Genomic DNA, 20,681 nt, shown 5'->3' on the forward strand with positions numbered 1-20,681 from the left:
GGAGGAGTGGTGGAGTCCATGGATCACTTTCTACTTCAATGCCCTTTTAATATAGAGGTGTACAAGAGGGTTGGGAGGGCTCTGAGTATACCCTTCCTCCCCCATATGAGTTATGCAGAGTGGGTGTATGGGGCATTCCAGACTCATCGGGATTATGATTTGGAAACACTTTTTTTAGTTAGTCTAGTAGTCCGTTATTTCACGTGGAGTGCACGGTGTCAGGTATCCTTACGGAGTAAAATCCTCCCTGTGGAAGTGGTGGTGCAGGACATTCTGGGTAAGGTTGGGAAGATTCAGGGTCTTGAGAAAGGCAGGTGGCAGCAGGAGGCCTGGATAAGGGCGTGGAGGAATATCAGGACTCTGTAGCTGCTGCCTGTTGATCTCGGGGTGTGCGGTTTTTCTGTGTATTCTTGATTCACTCCCCTAGATTTTCAAGATCAAATATATTTTTGATAAAAGGCTCCATGCATGGTGATGGTGATGTTCCTTAGTCTGGCTCTCCCGTAGGGATTGTGTTGTGCGCAATTTGGTTTGTACCATTTATTATGTTCTTGTTTTGTAGAATCATATTCAATGATTTTGTAAATATGTTTTATTTATTTATTATGATTTTATTGTATATAAGTTGTTGTTTGTAAGATTTTTTCAATAAACAAAATTAACCCCTCATAATGGGCACAGCGGGTGTACAGACCCGGGAACTCAGCACAGGGATGGTGGGAACCCCTCATAATGGGCACAGCGGGTGTACAGACCCGGGAACTCAGCACAGGGATGGTGAGAACCCCTCATAATGGGCACAGCAGGTGTACAGACCCGGGAACTCAGCACAGGGATGGTGGGATCCCATCATAATGGGCACAGCGGGTGTACAGACCCGGGAACTCAGCACAGGGATGGTGGGAACCCATCATAATGGGCACAGCGGGTGTACAGACCCGGGAACTCAGCACAGGGATGGTGAGAACTCCTCATAATGGGCACAGCGGGTGTACAGACCCAGGAACTCAGCACAGGGATGGTGGGAACCCCTCATAATGGGTGTACAGACCCGGGAACTCAGCACAGGGATGGTGGGAACCCCTCATAATGGGCACCCCTCATAATGGGCACAGCAGATGTACAGACCCAGGAACTCAGAGGTGAGACAAATGAAGTCCCTAAACAATAAAAGAAACCATCAGATAGTTTAGTTCTCTAGCACACACTAAACAATGGAATGCCAGTTCTGGGTGGAGTTACTCTTTAAATGATCAATTAAAGAGCAATAGAATTGTTTCTGTCAAATCCTCTTTGAGATGTCCATCTTCATGCCTCGTGGATTGGATCTCTGATCACTACTACACTCTATGCTTGTTCTATCTGCTCCATATAAGAGAATGTTCTAGAATTCTTAGCTGGGACCTGCATTGTATTTGGAGTTATAGACAGGAGAGGACTGAAAACAATGAATCACCCCACTGAATGTAAAGGAAAGGTGCAGAGATGAGAACAAAACCCTATGAGGCAGAAACACATTTTTATTGCTATACTGCAACAATGTTATCATCCTCCTTGTATTACAGGAAGTATGGGGGCCCCTGGATTCTCCGGTCCCCAGGGCCCACAAGGAGAGAAAGGAAGCAAAGGAGACAGCGGCAGTAATGGGCAGTCAGGTAAGGAGGATCTCATGGACAAGGGTCCAGAATGGGCAGATATTAATTTTTATGTGTTGGGGGAGCTGTAATCCGATGTCTAAATCTATGTATAGACATAAGATAAGACAGAAAGTGAAATCCTGAGCATTTTGCTCTCCATGGAGGGACAAAACCCGTAGAAGCACTGATATCTTTAATTATGTAGGAGATTTTACTGAAGCGCGATCAATAACCCAACATGTTTCAGGCATTTAAAGCTCCTTCTTCAGAGCTGATCGATGTGCATAGTAACAAAAATTTATATCGAAGGGCCACACCGCTGCTAAGAGGTCCAGATAGAACTTTATTCCAATAAAAGTAAGGAGGACAATCCAAAAAAGCATCTTGGAGGTCCAAGAGCGCCCCCTTCAGCAGGGTTTTTCCAGTGTAATTGCAAGTCATGAACAGCAGTCCATGGCCACAGAGAAAGGATAGTCCTGGTGAATGTGGAAGGGTACCTGGAGGCAGGGCTTTTTTTCAGCAGGAACTAGGGGGAACTCAGTCTCAGGTCTTCTGCTCCCTGCTCACCACTATCACTTGGTAACACTGAAGTCCAGCTTCTGCGTTTACAAGTGATAGCTTATCTCCCAGTAGCTCCCACAGGTCATATCTCCTGCGCAGATCCCACTGAGTGCCGGACAGGGACAAGGGAGATACAGAACAAATAACCGGGGTTCAGTGCAGTCATGGGCAGGAGAGGGTGCGTGGTAGGCTGCACCCTCTGTGGTCTCCATTTTTTCCCTGGTGACCAGTTGTTGATGCTCCTTCTGCATGATCTCCCTTGCAAGTGACTGTAGTATAGTATGCTGGAAGGTACTACAGCCGGATAGGTGCTTCAGCTTAATATTGCAACAAAAGTAAGAAATATGGCAGATGGTGGAGCTTTTAAGGGGGGGGGGGGGAGAAGATGAGGGCAGTGGAGGGAGGGTTTGTATGCAGAGGGAAGAGCTACTATTTGATGCCATTTGTCAGGTATGTGTGTGTGGCGGGCACGGTTGAGTTCCTGCACCTATTCTCTGAGAAAAAAAGCCCTGCCTGGAGGTAGAGATGTGGTAGTGGGTACTGGGCTGGTGGGGGAGCAAAGCAGGCCAGACAACTGCGGGTAGTACCAGAGGCTGCACAGAGACACAGTAGTCATGGAGGTGTCCAGGAGTGCATTTGGAGACATGGGTTGCACAGGGTGACCTCGGAAACACGTCGTGCACAGGGTGCACTTGGAGACTCGGGGTGCAAACATGGAGTGCAGTTTAAGACATGGAGCACAGGAGGCACAGGGACACCGAGGCACAAGACGGGCTAGGCTGCTTGGCATGGAGGACACAGATTAAAAAAATCAATATGGACCCCCCACGAGGTTGGCAACAGCCATGAGGGTCTACTCACAAAGCATTAACATTAGTGTAAGTAGCTTTATTTTAGCCATGTGACTGTAATTTTTTAAATCTCATTGGACTCAACTGAAGATAACTTTTTTTTTTAAACATCCTTATCCTAAAGTGTGACCTGAGCTGTCTTGGTCTATGAAGCTTCTCCAGGTCATGGAAGATCTAGTATTAGTTGATCACATTCAACTGGGCTTGTTCTGCAATGTTGAAGATGTCTTGTAGCTTCTCCACAGGGCTGATGCAACGATTTTTGACACCCTAGGCGAAACCTCATTTTGCCGCCCCCCCCCTTGGCTCCACCCCTTACCCCTACCCCTTTACCCTGACCATGTATATGGTGGAGGTGGCGGGGTGGAGATTTTTGCGGCGCCTCTCCACCTATTTGTTCAGCCATGGTCTGCAGGCCCACACCTGCGCCTCTGGACCCGGCCTAAAGACAAATAGGGGCGGCACCGGCTTGCTTTCTCTCCCCAGCCATGGTCCGTAGGCCCTGGGCCCGCACCTGTGCCTCTGGACCCGGCCAGAAGAACCGGAAGACAAGCAGCACTGGCACACTTGCTTAACACACCAGCGGCACACCAGCGCGGCACCCCCGACTGATGTGCATTCTAGGCCGAGGCTTACCTTGCCTATAGGTAGCACCTTGCTCTGCTTCTCCAACACACTTCTTCAGTTCTGATGAAAATCTGGAAGATACCCCAACATTTATATCCACACAAGTATCACCAACACCATTACCTGTCTTTCATTAGTAACTGGATGAAGGTATTGGTGTTATCTGTGGATATAAATGTTGGGGTTGAATGTGAGCAACTACTTCTAGATATACCATGACCTGGAGAACCTTCACAGCTCAAAACAGCTCAAGTCACACATTAGGATAAGGATATATATATATTTTTTTAAGCTATTTTCGGTTGAGTCCAGTGAAGTGTTAAAAATTTGTGAATGGAGCCTCATGGCTGTTGCCAACCTGGTGGGGGATCCATAATGGTATGGGCAATCTTGATGAATGTGACCAACTGATACTAGACATGGACCTTCTCGGCTTTATCCCATCATAAACCTGTTCAGTTACTGGATAAAGGTGACCTATCGCCATATTATAATTGCATCGTTGTATATTGGACTTGGATACAAATTGTGTCCAAATGACAACCTGGCTATAAATTGCACCTTGGCGAAGCTCATCATCATATACAGGAGCTATAGAGGTGCTGGGTCAGTCCCATATCCATAAAGTAATGATACTATGAGGACACAATGATAAACACAATGCAGAGCTACAACACAATGGGGAAGATTTACTAAAACTAGAGAGTGCAAAATCTGGGGCAGATCTGCATAGAAACCAATCAGCTTCCAGGTTTTATTGTCAAAGATTAAGTGAACAAGCTGACGTTAGAAGCTGATTGGCTCCCATGCAGAGCTGCACCAGATTTTGCACTCTCCAGTTTTAGTGATTTAACCCCAATGAGTCATGTAAGGTGACCTTTACCTGCTTTACTCCAACACAGGTCCCCCCGGAATACCCGGAGCCATCGGACAGAAGGGCCAGAAAGGAGACACAGGTACACTTTAAATTATATATACCCATACGGAACACTAGATCAGGGGTATTTAATCAAAATTTCCATAGCATTTCAACAGTCTATATCCCCCATCAGAGTGCCCGTTTATATCAGGTGTCCACATAAAAGTGCCCCTTTACATCAGGTGTCCCCATAAAGCAGGTGTCCCCATCAAAGTGCCCCTATAGATCAGACGTCCCCATCAAAATGCCCCCATAGAGCAGGCATGCCCATCAGAGTGCCCCCATAGATCAGGCCTCCCCATCAGAGTGCCCCCATAGATCAGGCATACCCATCAGAGTGCCCCCATAGATCAGGCCTCCCCATCAGAGTGCCCCCATAGATCAGGCATACCCATCAAAGTGCCCCCATAGATCAGGCCCAGGGCCGTCTTTAAGGCAGGGCAAAAGGGGCAGCTGCCCTGGGCCCTGTCATTGTTGTGGGACCCAAAGCAGCTGCCTCATACTTGACAACTATCCCAGTTTAAATCCCCTTGTCCCTTGAAGTTTTAGTCCCTTGCTGTGTCCTGATATCTCAGTGTGAAGTGCTGCTACTAATGCTGCCCAGCTCTGCCCTATTGTTGTGTACAGATGACTCACCTGCAGACCCTGTGTTTACATGTAAATAACTGTCTTTCATATGTAAACAATTGCAGCATTCATAAGTAAATAGCAGCTGCATTCATACGTAAATAGCTGAGGCCGGCGGCATTGATATGTAAATAAAGGCAGCATTCATATGTATATCATGCCCCCCTGCAGTGAGGAGGATGTGCTGTAACCTATAACAACCAATCAGTGAACTGTATTACTGTACAGTAATTTCTAGCAACCAATCAACAAGCAGAAATCATATGCTGTAACCTCTAGCAACTAATCAGTGAGCCTTAATGTGTGTTGTAACCTCTAGCAACCGGTCAGTAAGCAGTAATGATATGCTATAACCTCTGGCAACCAATCGCAATTGCTGCCTGATCTTTTACAGTAAACTGATTTTAAGTCTAGCTGCTATTTATTGTATGCCTCAGAGCAGGTGGAGAGCAAAACTGCATGGGGGGGCCCCAAGAAAATTTTTGCCCAGGGTCCAATCAATATTAAAGACGGCCCTGATCAGGCCTCCCCATCAGAGTGTCCCCATAGATCAGGTCTCCCTCTTTTTTTTATTTTTTTTTAAATTTTGTATTTCTGTTATTTGTTTTATTTTATTATTGTTAATAATAATAATAATAATATAAAAGAAATAAAAGAAATGCATACAAAATAAATACAAATAATAATAATAATAATAATAATAACATTGAAATAATAATAATATTATATCAATTTCTTTTTTTTATAATAATAATAATAATAATTATTATTATTATTATTATTTTATTTTGTATTATTATTATTATTGTTATTATAATTATTATTTTTTTACTACTATTATGTTTTATTTTCATTACATTTTTTATATTATTATTTCAATTTCTTGTTTAATTATAATTGTTGTTATTTTTTTTTTTATTATTATTATATCTATTTCTTTTTTATTATTAGTATAGCTATTAATTTTTTTATTTTGATTTTAATTTTGTTTTTAAATGTATTGTATTTATATATATTTTTTATATTATTATTATTATTATTATTATTATTATTATTTCAATTTCTTTTTTAATTATAATTATTATTTTATTTTTTATGATTATTATAATAATAATAATAATAGCTATAGCTATTATTATTTTTATTTTGCTTTTTTTTATGTATTTATTTATAATATTATTATTATTATTATTATCATCTAAAATATTTTGCTATAAACATCTCTGGGATCCTGTGACGCTGTGTGACTGTATTCCATCTCCGGGAACAGGCCGGAGATTCTGTCCATCATCTGCAGTGAAATCCTCGGGATAAGAGTTCTGTAAATTTCTCACTGATTTGTCTTCCAGGAACGCAGGGAGATGCGGGGCAGAAAGGTGACCGCGGACCGGCAGGTGAGTCCGCACGCTCTGTATGAGTCCATCTGATTGGTGACTCAAATATCTGTCCTCAAATCCCACCAGAAAAGGAGGAATCCTGAGGTGCACGTCAAGCCAAAAACGTTCTCCCTAGTCTCGGATGGAATGGGGTCGGATTAGATCTCCTGTCGAGTTTTTACTGCTTGTCCCGTTAGAGAGATTTATTTATTCATCCCACCCCTACTGATTTTCATAAGCCCCCCCACTTCCTTCCTTCCCATCAGCAGAGAAGAAGTCTCTCTAAGGCCTGGTTCCAACTAGAATGCGGACGTTTTTGCGCATTCTGTTTTTGACAGCCTTTTTGTTTCATTTGTATTTGTTAGATTTTTTGGGGTGATATTAGGAATTGCTGCCAACCGCACGCTTCAGGACAGAGCATCCCCGCGCGGTATGGGAATTGCGCCTTTCCGCCACAACATTGTGATGTGAACGGGTCCTAATGGAGCTCAAGATAGAAGAAAGAACCCAAAAGGGGCTCTTTTCCCCCATTCCATTTAAAACTAAGAGAAAAAGTTTTGGCTGGACGTAGTTTTTGAAGTCGGAATTTGATGGTTTTCAGAACGAGACCCGAGATTGAGATTTCAGTTTTGTTTTTGGTTGTGATCAATCGTTGTGTCTTCATCCACTGCAACCTCATCATCATCCACTGACTGTCATTTTGCAGGGACCAATGGAGCTCCGGGAAGCAAGGGAGACAGTGGACCCCCTGGTCCCCAAGGGCCAAAGGGGCAGCTTGGGCAGAAGGGTGCTGGACCTTCAGGTAAGACCAAATGCCAGGAACCAGGACAGTTGGACCAGAAACTGAACTTGAGCAACCAAACGGAGTGTATGGAAGGTCTGGTACAGTGCCTCGAAAAAGTATTCATACCCCTTGAAATTTCACACATGTTGTCATGTTACAACCAAAAACATAAATGTATTTTATTGGGATTTTATGTGATCGACCAACACAAAGTGGCACATAATTGTGAAGTGGAAGGAAAATGATAAATGATACAAATAAATATATGAAAAGTGTGGGGGGCATTTGTATGGCGCCCCCCGGAGTCAACACTTTGTAGAACCCCCTTTCTCTACAAGTCTTTTTGGGGATGTCTCTACCAGCTTTGCACATCTAGAGAGGGACATTTTTGCCCATTCTTCTTTGTAAAATATCTCAAGCTCTGTCAGATTGGATGGAGAGCGTCTGTGAACAGCAATTTTCAAGTCTTGCCACAGATTCTCAATGGGATTTAGGTCTGGACTGTGACTGGGCCATTCTAACACATGAATATGCTTTGATCTAAACCATTCCTTTGTAGCTCTGGCTGTATGTTTCGGGTCGTTGTCCTGCTGGAAGGTGAACCTCCGCCCCAGTCTCAAGTCTTTTGTAGACTCTAACAGGTTTTCTTCTAAGATTGTCCTGTATTTGTCTCCATCCATCTTCCCATCAACTCTGACCAGCTTCCCTGTCCCTGCTGAAGAAAAGCATCCCCACCACAGCTCCTCCAGAGTTACCATGGACCTCTTGGCTCTTCTCTGATGAATGCTCTCCTTGCCCGGCCGGTCAGTTTAGGTGGACGGCCATGTCTTGGTAGGTTTGCAGTTGTGCCATACTCTTTCCATTTTCCGATGATGGATTGAACAGAGCTCCGTGAGATGTTCAAAGCTTGGGAGATTTTTTTTTATAACCTAACCCTGCTTTATACTTCTCCACAACTTTATCCCTGACCTGTCTGGTGTGTTCCTTGGCCTTCATGATGCTGTTTGTTCACTAAGGTTCTCTAACAAACCTCTGAGGGCTTCACAGAACAGCTGTATTTATACTGAGATTAAATGACACACAGATGGACTCTATTTACTAATTAGGTGAATTCTGAAGGCAATTGGTTCCCCTAGATTTTAGTTAGGGGTATCAGAGTAAAGGAGGCTGAATACAAATGCCCCCCCCCCCCCCCACACACACACACACACACACACTTTTCACATATTTATTTGTATCATTTATCATTTTCCTTCCACTTCACAATTATGTGCCACTTTGTGTTGGTCTATCACATAAAATCCCAATAAAATACATTTACATTTTTAGATGTAACATGACAAAATGTGGGAAATGTCATGGGGTATAAATACTTTTTTTTCTATAAATAGACCCCAAAGTTTCAGGTTCAGAAAAAAGGAAAAGTTTCCAAGAGTCTCATCTATGTACAGAGGAGAGGATATTGCCGCCCTGCTGGTGAGGATTATAACCCCCTTTTTTCTTTTCCTAGATCTTGTGCGGATCATTGGAGGGAGTAGAGGTCGAGTGGAAATTCAACGCAGCAACGAGTGGGGAACGATCTGTGACGATGCATGGGATATTAATGATGGAAAAGTCATCTGTCGGATGCTGGGCTACGCCCAGGCCGTGGAAACATTCACCGCCACTGCAGGTAATAAGAGATCGCTGTCACCTTGCGCTCTCCTGGGCTTTTCTTGCCGTCATGCCCTTCCTGATGCCAGTGATGATGAGGCGGGGGGAGGGGGACTCTATATATGTATATGGGGGCGCTCTATATATGTATATGGGGGGAGAGGGGCTCTATATATGTATATGGGGGGCTCTATATATGTATTTGGGGGGGAGGGGGGCTCTATATATGTATATGGGGGGCTCTATATATGTATTTGGGGGCTCTATATATGTATATGGGGGGAGGGGGGCTCTATATATGTATTTGGGGGGGAGTGGGGCTCTATATATGTATATGGGGGGAGAGGGGCTCTATATATGTATATGGGGGGCTCTATATATGTATTTGGGGGGCTCTATATATGTATATGGGGGGAGGGGGGCTCTATATATGTATTTGGGGGGGCTCTATGTATGTATTTGGAGGGGGCTCTATATATGTATATGGGGGGGCTCTATATATGTATATGGGGGCTCTATATATGTATATGGGGGCTCTATATATGTATTTGGGGGGGCTCTATATATGTATATGGGGGGCTCTATATATGTATATGGGGGGACTCTATATATGTATATGGGGGGACTCTATATATGTATATGGGGGGCGCTCTCTATGAATCGCCCCGCATATGGGGTGGAAAAGGGGATGGACATAATACATTTATTGTATTGGGATACAGAGTAATTCGTGTTTAATTGGGGTTCAGAACAAGGCAAACTGCGAGGGGACATTAGAGTGGAAGCTCCTCTGTACAGAGATTGATGTGACCGGCACAGTGATCTCTGTACAGCACTGCGGTATATGTCAGAGATATATAAATGTATAATAATAATAGTGTGCGACTGTGGGGGAGGGGACATTAGAGTGTAAGCTCCTTTGTACAGAGACTGATGTGACCGGCACAGTGATCTCTGTACAGCACTGCGGTGTATGTCAGAGATATATAAATGTATAATAATAATAGTGTGTGACTGTGGGGGAGGGGACATTAGAATGTAAGCTCCTCCGGTACAGAGACTGATGTGACTGGCTCAGTGATCTCTGTACAGCACTGCGGTATATGTAATCCATATAAATAATAGGACATGTATTTGTATCAGTGTAATACATTGTTACACATAGAGATTGTTGTTACTCTTAGGCCCCTTTCACACTGGGGCGGTTTGCAGGCGTTATTGCGCTAAAAATAGTGCCTGCAAACCGACCTAAAACTGCCGCTGCTGTTTCTCCAGTGTGAAGGCCCGAGGGCTTTCACGCTGAAGCGGTGTGCTGGCAGGAGAGAAAAAAAACTCCTGCAAGCAGCATCTTTGGAGCGGTGAATTCACCGCTCCTAAACCGCTCCTGCCCATTGAAATCAATGGGGCAGCGCGGCTATTCCGCCGCTGTAGCGGCGATATGCGAGCGGTTTTAACCCTTTTTCGGCCGCCGCAAAAACGACGGTAAAGCGGCGCTAAATATAGCGCAGTTTTACCGCCGACGCCCCCACCGCTCCAGTGTGAAAGGGGCCTAATGATACGTTGTTTCTCTGATTTCTGGGAGTTTGTGGTTCTCTGGATAATCTTTCGGGGGTTTCTCTCTCCGCAGGCTCTGGTAAAATTTGGCTGGATGATGTGAATTGTACTGGAGATGAGTTGAGTATTCTGGATTGTCGGAAATCTGACTGGGAGAAGCACAATTGTAACCACGCCGAGGACGCAGGCGTGCACTGCTCATAGTCGGCCATCGGGGGTGGGGATGGTTTCAGTCTTCCCTTATGTACTACAAATGTATTTCTTTTGTAACTGGGTTTATTTTGTTTTTCTTGATAGAACAAAGACAGCAAAACTAGTAAGTGACATGGTGTGAGATGTCACAGTGATCATAAACAATTCTAAAGTCTAAGAATTCCAGAATTGTATCAACAGGGATATCAGAACCCTGAATGTCACAGAATCATATACTGTATATAAAGACATCACATGTCATTTTTATTCCTGTCTGTTTCCTGTTGGAACGTTCTGCTCACTTCCATTGTAAAGGGGGTTTCACTTAAAAAGACCGAATTGTTGCTGACATCCCCAAAAGTAGATTCAACAAGGAAAAGAGTACCCCCCCTCCCCCTCCCCAGGAACATGGGACTTTTAAGGCAACTTGATAAAGAGGTCAAAATATATGTAAAAAATTAATAAAATTTATTGAGGTAATATTAAAAAGTAGATGCATACATCACCAATTAGGACATAAAATAAAAATAGAAAACAAATGGTTGAGAACTGGTGGTCGCCTCTGTAGTTCGCACTGACGCGTTTCAGGATTGATCCTTTCATCAGGGGCATTTCTTTCAGGAAAAAATTAAACAAATGACGATCTATAATAAAAGATAATAGAGGTCTGAACATATACAACCCCCCATGGGGCAGAGAATGAGCATCATTGGAGACGGAAAAGGGGAAAAAAAAATACCCACCAATCAGCCGAATACTGCACTTCTGCACTGCCAATGTTTTTTCAGTGTATGTGTACATATATATAGATGACTGTACACCGATGTGTAAGACTTGTACAGATGGATCAGTACTGAAGGGAACCCCCCCCCCCCCCGCTATGATCATTCAAACAACCGGATCAGAGAAACTTTGTGGCTATGGTGTTTGGCTCTGTGAGGATCCCGAAGGAGCGCGTCAAGTCAAAAATGGCGATCAGCTTATTGATGACCTAAGGTGGCTGGAATCAGGACAGACGCGATGTACAGGAAGACCCAAAAGTTCTGAAATCATACAACACACATGCACATAAGTCAAAACGTTTTAGTTTGGCACATACAGTATATATCGTAGTCATTTATATTAAGTGAGTACAGAAGGGAGAGTGGGACTTTAAGATGAAGCGCTTGGGTAGTGGAGGTAAAATAGACCATGTTTGAAGATCATCATGAAATGTTTATTGGTTATAATAAATAACAGACAATAAAAAAAGAGTATTCATTTCATATGCGGTAAAGAATGTTCATTTCATACACATATAAGAGGCGTGCACATGGCATAAGCACAGTAAAGAATTACACGTATAACAACACATTTGATGGTAAATAAGTGAGATAGTAAAGCATAATATTGCCAGCAACAACATGCCCGATACCGACAGATTTACGCTCTTGGCCCACCCTGCACCCACCACCGCGCACCGCGTTCGCTCCCTGAGTTGGACAGTGTGTTTGGTCAACCATCTATACACACCAAGTGTTCATTTATTATTTTTTCCTCTTTTATATGGACAACAACATGGTTCATTATATTCTTTATATACATTCCATAGGAATTTTGGCCGCATCAGCTACTGATGAGTGGAGAAACATCCACGAAACGCGTCGAGCTTTGTTTTGATGCCCCAGTTACATCTCATACGTAATTATAGATCTGTTTTACTCAATTACATCATTTTTTTTCCTACTCAGCAAATGCCCATTTACCATGTGGGTACATCTGTCGGTATCGGGCATGTTGTTACTAGCAATATTATGCTTTACTATCTCACTTATTTACCATCAAATCATGTGTTGTTATACGTGTAATTCTTTACTATGCTTATGCCATGTGCACGCCTCTTATATGTGTATGAAATGAACATTCTTTACCGCATATGAAATGAATACTCTTTTTTTATTGTCCGTTATTTATTATAACCAATAAACATTTCATGATGATCTTCAAACATGGTCTATTTTACCCCCACTACCCAAGCGCTTCATCTTAAAGTCCCACTCTCCCTTCTGTACTCACCTATTACCGGGATGGAGGCACTTAATGGTGCTTCATTTAACCACTTCAGCCCCCGGAAGATTTTACCCCCCTTCCTGACCAGAGCACTTTTTTTGTGATTCGGCACTGCGTCGATTTAACTGACAATTGCGCGGTCGTGCGACGTGGCTCCCAAACAAAATTGACATCCTTTTTTTTCCCCACAAATGGAGCTTTCTTTTGGTGGTATTTGATCGCCTCTGCGGTTTTTATTTTTTGGCCTAAAAAAATAGAGCGACAATTTCGAAAAAAATGCATTATTTTTTACTTTTTGCTATAATAAATATCCCCCAAAAATATATATAAAAAAATGTTTTTTCCTCAGTTTAGGCCGATACGTATTCTTCTACATATTTTTGGTAAAAAAAATCGCAATAAGCGATTATTGATCGGTTTGCGTAAAAGTTATAGCGTTTACAAAATAGGGGATAGTTTTATGACATTTTTATTAATATAGATTTTTTTTTTAAATGGCGGCGATCAGCGATTTTTATCATGACTGCAACATTATGGCGGACACATCGGACATTATTGACACATTTTTGAGACCATTGTCATTTATACAGCAATCAGTGCTATAAAAATGCACTGATTCCTGTGTAAATGACACTGGCAGTGAAGGGGTTAACCACTAGGTGGCAGTGTAGGGGTTAAGTGTATCCTAAAGGTGTGTTTCTAACTGTGGGGGGTTGGGCTGTGTGTATGACATCACTGAGCTCTGCTCGGATGACAGGGAGCAGAGATCGAGTGACACTGTCACTAGGCAGAACGGGGAGATGCTGTTTAGATCAGCATCTCCCCGTTTTTCCTCCCCGTGAGGCGATCGCGGGTATCCCCGCGGCGATCGAGTCCGCGGGACCTGTGACCCGACTTACGGAGCTTGCCGCGGGCACGCGCGCGCCCGCTGGCCGCCTCTCAAAGGGCAACGTACAGGTACGTGATTCTGCCTGTAAGTGCCCTTCTGCCAACGTGCATCGTCGTGAGGCGGTCGGCAAGCGGTTAAAGTCCCAATTCCCCCATATTCATTTATATTAAGAGGAATCATTTGAATAAGTACTTAAAATGAAGGGCAATCCAAATTATTTGTACTATTTATATGTGCGCTATGTCCACACTTGAACACACGTGTATACTGTACATGTACATTTGCACGCCATGGCTCCATACCGGATCTGAAAATCTGTATAGGAAAAGCCATATATATGAAAAGGGCATCTGTGAGAGGAAAAAAAGTTTTTCTACTTACTTATCATGTCAAAAAAAAAATATATATATTTTTAAGAGTGATGCTCGGGTTTTACTATATAGAATATCTTGAGATACAGTAAAACCTTGGTTTGAGAGTAACTTGGCTTGAGAGTGTTTTGCAAGACAAGCAAAATTTTTAAATAAACTTTGACTTGATATACAAGTAGCGTCATGTCACAACAGGGTATAAAAGAGAAGAGAAGTGTAGCAATATGGTTACATTTAATGAAGGTACAACATTTAGCAACATATTGCTACACTTAGAGGCTCCTCTCTTCTCTTTTATACTCTGGAGCTCCTGCTGGATTTTGCTTCTAATCCCCTTGTGGAGGATTCCATTTGTGGATGGACATTTTATGGTTACACAACCTACATCGCTATAATCTTTTTATATGGACTATAAACTGAAGGACTTCTGAATAAATGTTTGTGGAACGAATCATCTGAGTTTCCATTATTTCTGTTGGGGAAATTCACTTTGATATACAAGTGTTTTGGATTACAAGCATGTTTCTGGAAGGAATTCTGCTCGCAATCCAAGGCTTTACTGTATTAACTAAACTATTAGATGTCTAATATAGTTATGTATCATGATTATAATAATAATAATAATAGAGTCAGATCGGTGCAATGTAATCAAAGAACTGAATTTACATGGCTAGTGACAGACAGAGTTAGTAATGCCCATTTGTTGTGTATTGATAAGCAGCTGAGTGCTAATACAGACATATCCCCAAAATTACATCAGTCGCCCAAATCAATTGCTTGTATTAAAGAGGAAGTACTGTAAACCCTGGTGGCTTTTACTTCCTTTTTTGCTCCCCGCAAAGCCTGCAAATTAAAAGCATAATGGGCTAGTATGCATTGCATACTAGCCCATTATGTGACACTTACCTGCAAATGAATCCATTGCTGTCCCCTGTGCAGGCCGCGTCCATCCTCACCCCTCTTCCTTCCAGGGGGCCGCGGACTCTGGCTCTGTGACTGGCCGGAGCCACGTGACATCAGTCCCGTGTTATTTTGAGGGTAGCCCCTAACTCTATAATCCAGCGAGTTTCTGGCTGGAGAAGGGGTTTGTTCCAATCTCCACCTCTTGTGTTGGGATGGATATGATCCAGAATTAGAAAGCAAATTCTAGGGGTTTTTTTCCATTATGGTAATCCCTTACATGTCTTCCAAGCAAGAGCTCTGGATTGGCCGTTAGCATACTTGTAATACGCCTTCCTGCTTATTTCCTGGAATTCTAGCTTTTTTTTTCAGACATAAAAACTCTGACATTGACACTTTAGCATTTATATATATATATATATATACCACACCTGCAGTCTTACAATTTGCAAAGTGTTGAGGCTTGAATGCTTTTCCATTTGGTAGTAAAATATTTGATTTGGTGTTCATGTATTGACAGACGGTGCAACCGCGGCAGGTGAACGTATCTAAGGGTCTTTTCTATAGGACCCTACTAATTCGCTTTGGACTAGTTTTGTCTTTTATAGATATATAGCCTTCCGAAAAGTAACGTTTTTTTGGTTTCTGGTTATTTTTTCTTTTATTGTAGAAAATAAAGACATTCTGTTTATAAAATATTTCCTTGTTTTATAAAAATCCTCATAAAGCCGAGTTTGATAATTACCATCCAAGGAAGAAGAAGGAGATGTCTGTATCGTGTTTATTTGTTATTCCTCAGAGTATAAAATAAACAAATAGAAAACAAACGTTTCCTTTTTATATTGTGATATCCGATTCCCCCCGTATGGAATTGTATGGTAACTACTGTCTGCCCTCATGTTGTAAAGCGCTGCAGAAACTGTTGGGGCCATATAATATAAATCCTGTATATATAATAAAGATGTGATACATACAGTACCTTGAGTCATATATATATATATATATATATATATATATATACACACACACAGTACCTTGAAAAAGTATTCATGCCCCTTGAAATTCCCCACATTTTGTCATGTTACAACCAAAAACGTAAATGTATTTTATTGTGATTTTATGTGATGGACCAACACAAAGTGGAACATAATTGTGAAGTGGAAGGAAAATGATAAATGATACAAATAAATATGTGAAAAGTGTGGGGGGAGGGTCATTTGTATGGCGCCCCCCGGAGTCAATACTTTGTAGAATCCCCTTTCTCTACAAGTCTTTTTGGGGATGTCTCTACCAGCTTTGCACATCTAGAGAGGGACATTTCTGCCCATTATTCTTTGTAAAATATCTCAAGCTCTGTCAGATTGGATGGAGAACGTCTGTGAACAGCAATTTTCAAGTCTTGCCACAGATTCTCAATGTGATTTAGGTCTGGACTGTGACTGGGCCATTCTAACACATGAATATGCTTTGATCTAAACCATTCCATTGTAGCTCTGGCTGGATGTTTCAGGTCATTGTCCTGCTGGAAGGTGAACCTCCGCCCCAGTCTCAAGTCTTTTGCAGGTTTTCTTCTAAGATTGTCCTGTATTTGTCTCCATCCATCTTCCCATCAACTCTGACCAGCTTCCCTGTCCCTGCTGAAGAAAAGCATCCCCACCACATGATCCTGCCACCACCATGTTTCACAGTGGGGATGGTGTGTTCAGGGCGATGTGCGGTGTTAGTTTTCCCCCACACATAGCGTTTTGCTTTTAGGCCAAAAAGTTGAATTTCGGTCTCATGTGACCAGAGCACCTTCTTCCACATGTTTGCTGTGTCCTCCACATGGCTTCTCACAAACTACAAACAGGACTTCTTATGACTTTCTTTCTCCAATGTCTTTCTTCTTGTCACTCTTCCATAAAGGTCAGATTTGTGGAGAACACGACTAATAGTTGTCCTGTGGACAGATTCTCCCACCTGAGCTGTGGATCTCTGCAGCTCCTCCAGAGTTTCCATGGACCTCTTGGCTCTTCTTTGATGAATGCTCTCCTTGCCCGGCCGGTCAGTTTAGGTGGACGGCCATGTCTTGGTAGGTTTGCAGTTGTGCCATACTCTTTACATTTTCCGATGATGGATTGAACAGAGCTCCGTGAGATGTTCAAAGCTTGGGAGATTTTTTTATAACCGAACCCTGCTTTATACTTCTCCACAACTTTATCCCTGACCTGTCTGGTGTGTTCCTTGGCCTTCATGGTGCTGTTTGTTCACTAAGGTTCTCTAACAAACCTCTGAGGGCTTTACAGAACAGCTGTATTTATACTGAGATTAGATGACACACAGGTGGACTCTATTTACTAATTAGGTGACTTCTGAAGGGAATTGGTTCCACTAGATTTTAGTTAGGGGTATCAGAGTAAAGGGGGCTGAATACAAATGCCCCCCCACACTTTTCACATATTTATTTGTAAAAAAATGTAGAAAACCGTTTATCATTTTCCTTCCACTTCACATTTATATTCCACTTTGTGTTGGTCTATCCCATAAAATCCCAATAAAATACACTTACATTTTTTGGTTGTAACATGACAAAATGTGGGAAATTTCAAGGGGTGTGAATACTTTTTCCAGGCACTGTGTGTGTGTGTGTATGTATATATATATATATATATATATATATATATATATATATATATATATATATATATATATATATATATATATATTTATATATGTTTATGACTTGGAAATAAAACTCTCCACTCACACATGTATTTAAAAGCAAACAAAAAAACCCCAAAACCTATAAAATTCCTTTCGCGGTTTCGCTGGAGGTTTAGTTAACGGGTGCAGTTTGTTTATTTCTAATATAGTTCAGAGAAGCGGAACTGAGGACAATAAAAGGGAAACGCTGTGAGTTAACGGCACGTGCTTCCAGCGGGATGTGCTGCGCCACGCTCAGCGTAACTGCAACTCAAAGGGTTACCAGCCTTTCCCAAGCAAACGGGGGTAATCTGTCTTCATGGAAATCTCCCGAATCCCTTTTATGTTTCCCTTTTCAATGCTAAGAAGCATAACAAATTACATCGACAACTTTAAATTAAAAGGCTTTCTGGTCTATTAAGCTTCCTCTAAGTAATGGTGCAATTCCATTAAGTTCCCATTTCTGGGCTGAATTGAAAAGGCGGCATTTGTGACGGGAGATACTTACATAGTAGTAGGTGAGGTTGAAAAAAGACACAAGTCCATCAAGTCCAACCTATGTGTGTGATTATGTGTCAGTATTACATTGTATATCCCTGTATGTTGCGGTCATTCAGGTGATTATCTAATAGTTTCTTGAAGCTATCAATGCTCCCCGCTGAGACCACCGCCTGTGGAAGGGAATTCCACATCCTTGCCACTCTTACAGTAAAGAACCCTCTACGTAGTTTAAGGTTAAACCTCTTTTCTTCTAATTGTAATGAGTGGCCACGAGTCTTGTTAAACTCTCTTCTGCGAAAAAGTTTTTTCCCTATTGTGGGATCACCAGTACAGTATTTGTAAATTGAAATCATATCCCCTCTCAAGCGTCTCTTCTCCAGAGAGAATAAGTTCAGAGCTCACAACCTTTCCTCATAACTAAGATCCTCCAGACCCTTTATTAGCTTTGTTGCCCTTCTTTGTACTCGCTCCATTTCCAGTACATCCTTCCTGAGGACTGGTGCCCAGAACTGGACAGCATACTTCAGGTGCGGCCGGACCAGAGTCTTGTAGAGCGGGAGAATTATCGTTTTATCTCTGGAGTTGATCCCCTTTTTAATGCCAATATTCTGTTTGCTTTATTAGCAGCAGCTTGGCATTGCATGCCATTGCTGAGCCTATCATCTACTAGGACCCCCAGGTCCTTTTCCATCCTAGATTCCCCCAGAGGTTCTCCCCCCAGTGCATAGATTGCATTCATATTTTTGCCACCCAAATGCATTATTTTACATTTTTCTACATTGAACCTCATTTGCCATGTACTTGCCCCTCCCCCATTCATTTGTTCAGATCTTTTTGCAAGGTTTCCACATCCTGCGGAGAAGTTATTGCCCTGCTTAGCTTAGTATCGTCTGCAAATACAGAGATTGAACTGTTTATCCCATCCTCCAGATCGCTTATAAACAAATTAAATAGGATTGGTCCCAGCACAAAACCCTGGGGAACCCCACTACCCACCCCTGACCATTCCGAGTACTCCCCATTTATCACCACCCTCTGAACTCGCCCTTGTAGCCAGTTTTCAATCCATGTACTCACCCTATGGTCCATGCCAACGGACCTTATTTTGTACAGTAAACATATATGGGGAACTGTGTCAAATGCTTTTGCAAAATCCAGATACACCACGTCTACGGGCCTTCCTTTATCTAAATGGCAACTCACCTCCTCATAGAAGGTTAGTAGATTGGTTTGGCAAGAACGATTCTTCATGAATCCATGCTGATTACTGCTAATGATCCCATTCTTATTACTAAAATCTTGTATATAGTCCCTTATCATCCCCTCCAAGAGTTTACATACTATCGATGTTAGGCTAACTGGTCTGTAATTCCCAGGGATGTATTTTGGGCTCTTTTTAAATATTGGTGCTACATTGGCTTTTCTCCAATCAGCTGGTACCATTCCAGTCAATAGACTGTCTGTAAAAATTAGGAACAATGGTCTGGCAATTACTTGACTGAGTTCCCTAAGTACCCTCGGATGCAAGCCATCTGGTCCCGGTGATTTATTAATGTTAAGTTTCTCAAGTCTGATTTTAATTCCGTCCTCTGTTAACCATGGAGGTGCTTCCTGTGTTGTGTCATGAGGATAAACACTGCAGTTTTGGTTACTGAAGCCCCCCGATTCACTCGCGAAGACTGAGGAGAAGAATAAATTCAATACCTTTGCCATCTCCCCATCCATTGTAACCAGATGTCCTTCCTCATTCTTTATGGGGCCAATATGGTCTGTCCTCCCTTTTTTACTGTTTACATACTTAAAGAATTTCTTGGGATTTTTTTTGCTCTCCTCCACTATGTGTCTTTCATGTTCTATCTCAGCCGTCCTAATTTCACCCTTACATTTCTTGTTGCATTCTTTATAAAGTCTGAATGCTGAGGATGATCCCTCAACCTTGTATTTTTTGAAGGCCTTCTCCTTAGCTTTTATATGCATTTTTACATTGGAGTTAAGCCATCCAGGATTATTGTTCGCTCTTTTAAATTTATTACCCAATGGGATACATTGGCTAATGCCCTTATTTAATATGCTCTTAAAGCAAACCCATCTCTCCTCCGTATTCTTTGTTCCTAATATTTTATCTCAATTTATGCCTTTTAGCAAGGTTTGTAGTTTAGGGAAGTTGGCTCCTTTGAAATTCAGTGTCTTTGTATTCCTCTTATGTTTTCTATTTGTGTGATTTATACTGAAACTAATTGACCTGTGATCGCTGTTACCTAAATTGCCCCGTATTTCCACATCTGTGATCAGGTCTGTATTGTTGGTAATCAGTAGATCCAGTAATGTTTAATTTCTAGTTGGTGCGTCTACCATCTGACCCATAAAATTGTCCTGCAAGACATTAAGGAACTGGCGAGCCTTAAATGAATGCGCGGTTCCCTCCGCCCAGTCTATGTCTGGATAATTAAAATTCCCCATTATGATAACACTTCCTATCTTTGCTGCTAATCCAAATTGTGATAGGAG

General features: G+C 42.1%; 1 protein-coding gene across 1 annotated transcript in view; it reads left to right on the forward strand.

Annotated features, from left to right (window-relative positions):
* Positions 1-11,644, forward strand: part of LOC141147285 (uncharacterized) — a 50,611-nt gene extending 38,967 nt beyond the window's left edge. The window contains exons 12-17 of the mRNA XM_073634494.1: positions 1,566-1,655; positions 4,579-4,632; positions 6,572-6,616; positions 7,305-7,400; positions 8,893-9,054; positions 10,663-11,644. Of these exons, the coding sequence (XP_073490595.1) occupies positions 1,566-1,655; positions 4,579-4,632; positions 6,572-6,616; positions 7,305-7,400; positions 8,893-9,054; positions 10,663-10,793 (578 nt within the window). The 3' untranslated portion in view covers positions 10,794-11,644. The remainder of the gene's footprint in view (positions 1-1,565; positions 1,656-4,578; positions 4,633-6,571; positions 6,617-7,304; positions 7,401-8,892; positions 9,055-10,662) is intronic.
* Positions 11,645-20,681: the final 9,037 nt, after the last annotated feature.

The sequence above is a fragment of the Aquarana catesbeiana genome, linkage group LG06, assembly GCF_042186555.1.
Source record: "Aquarana catesbeiana isolate 2022-GZ linkage group LG06, ASM4218655v1, whole genome shotgun sequence".
Classification (NCBI taxonomy): domain Eukaryota; kingdom Metazoa; phylum Chordata; class Amphibia; order Anura; family Ranidae; genus Aquarana; species Aquarana catesbeiana.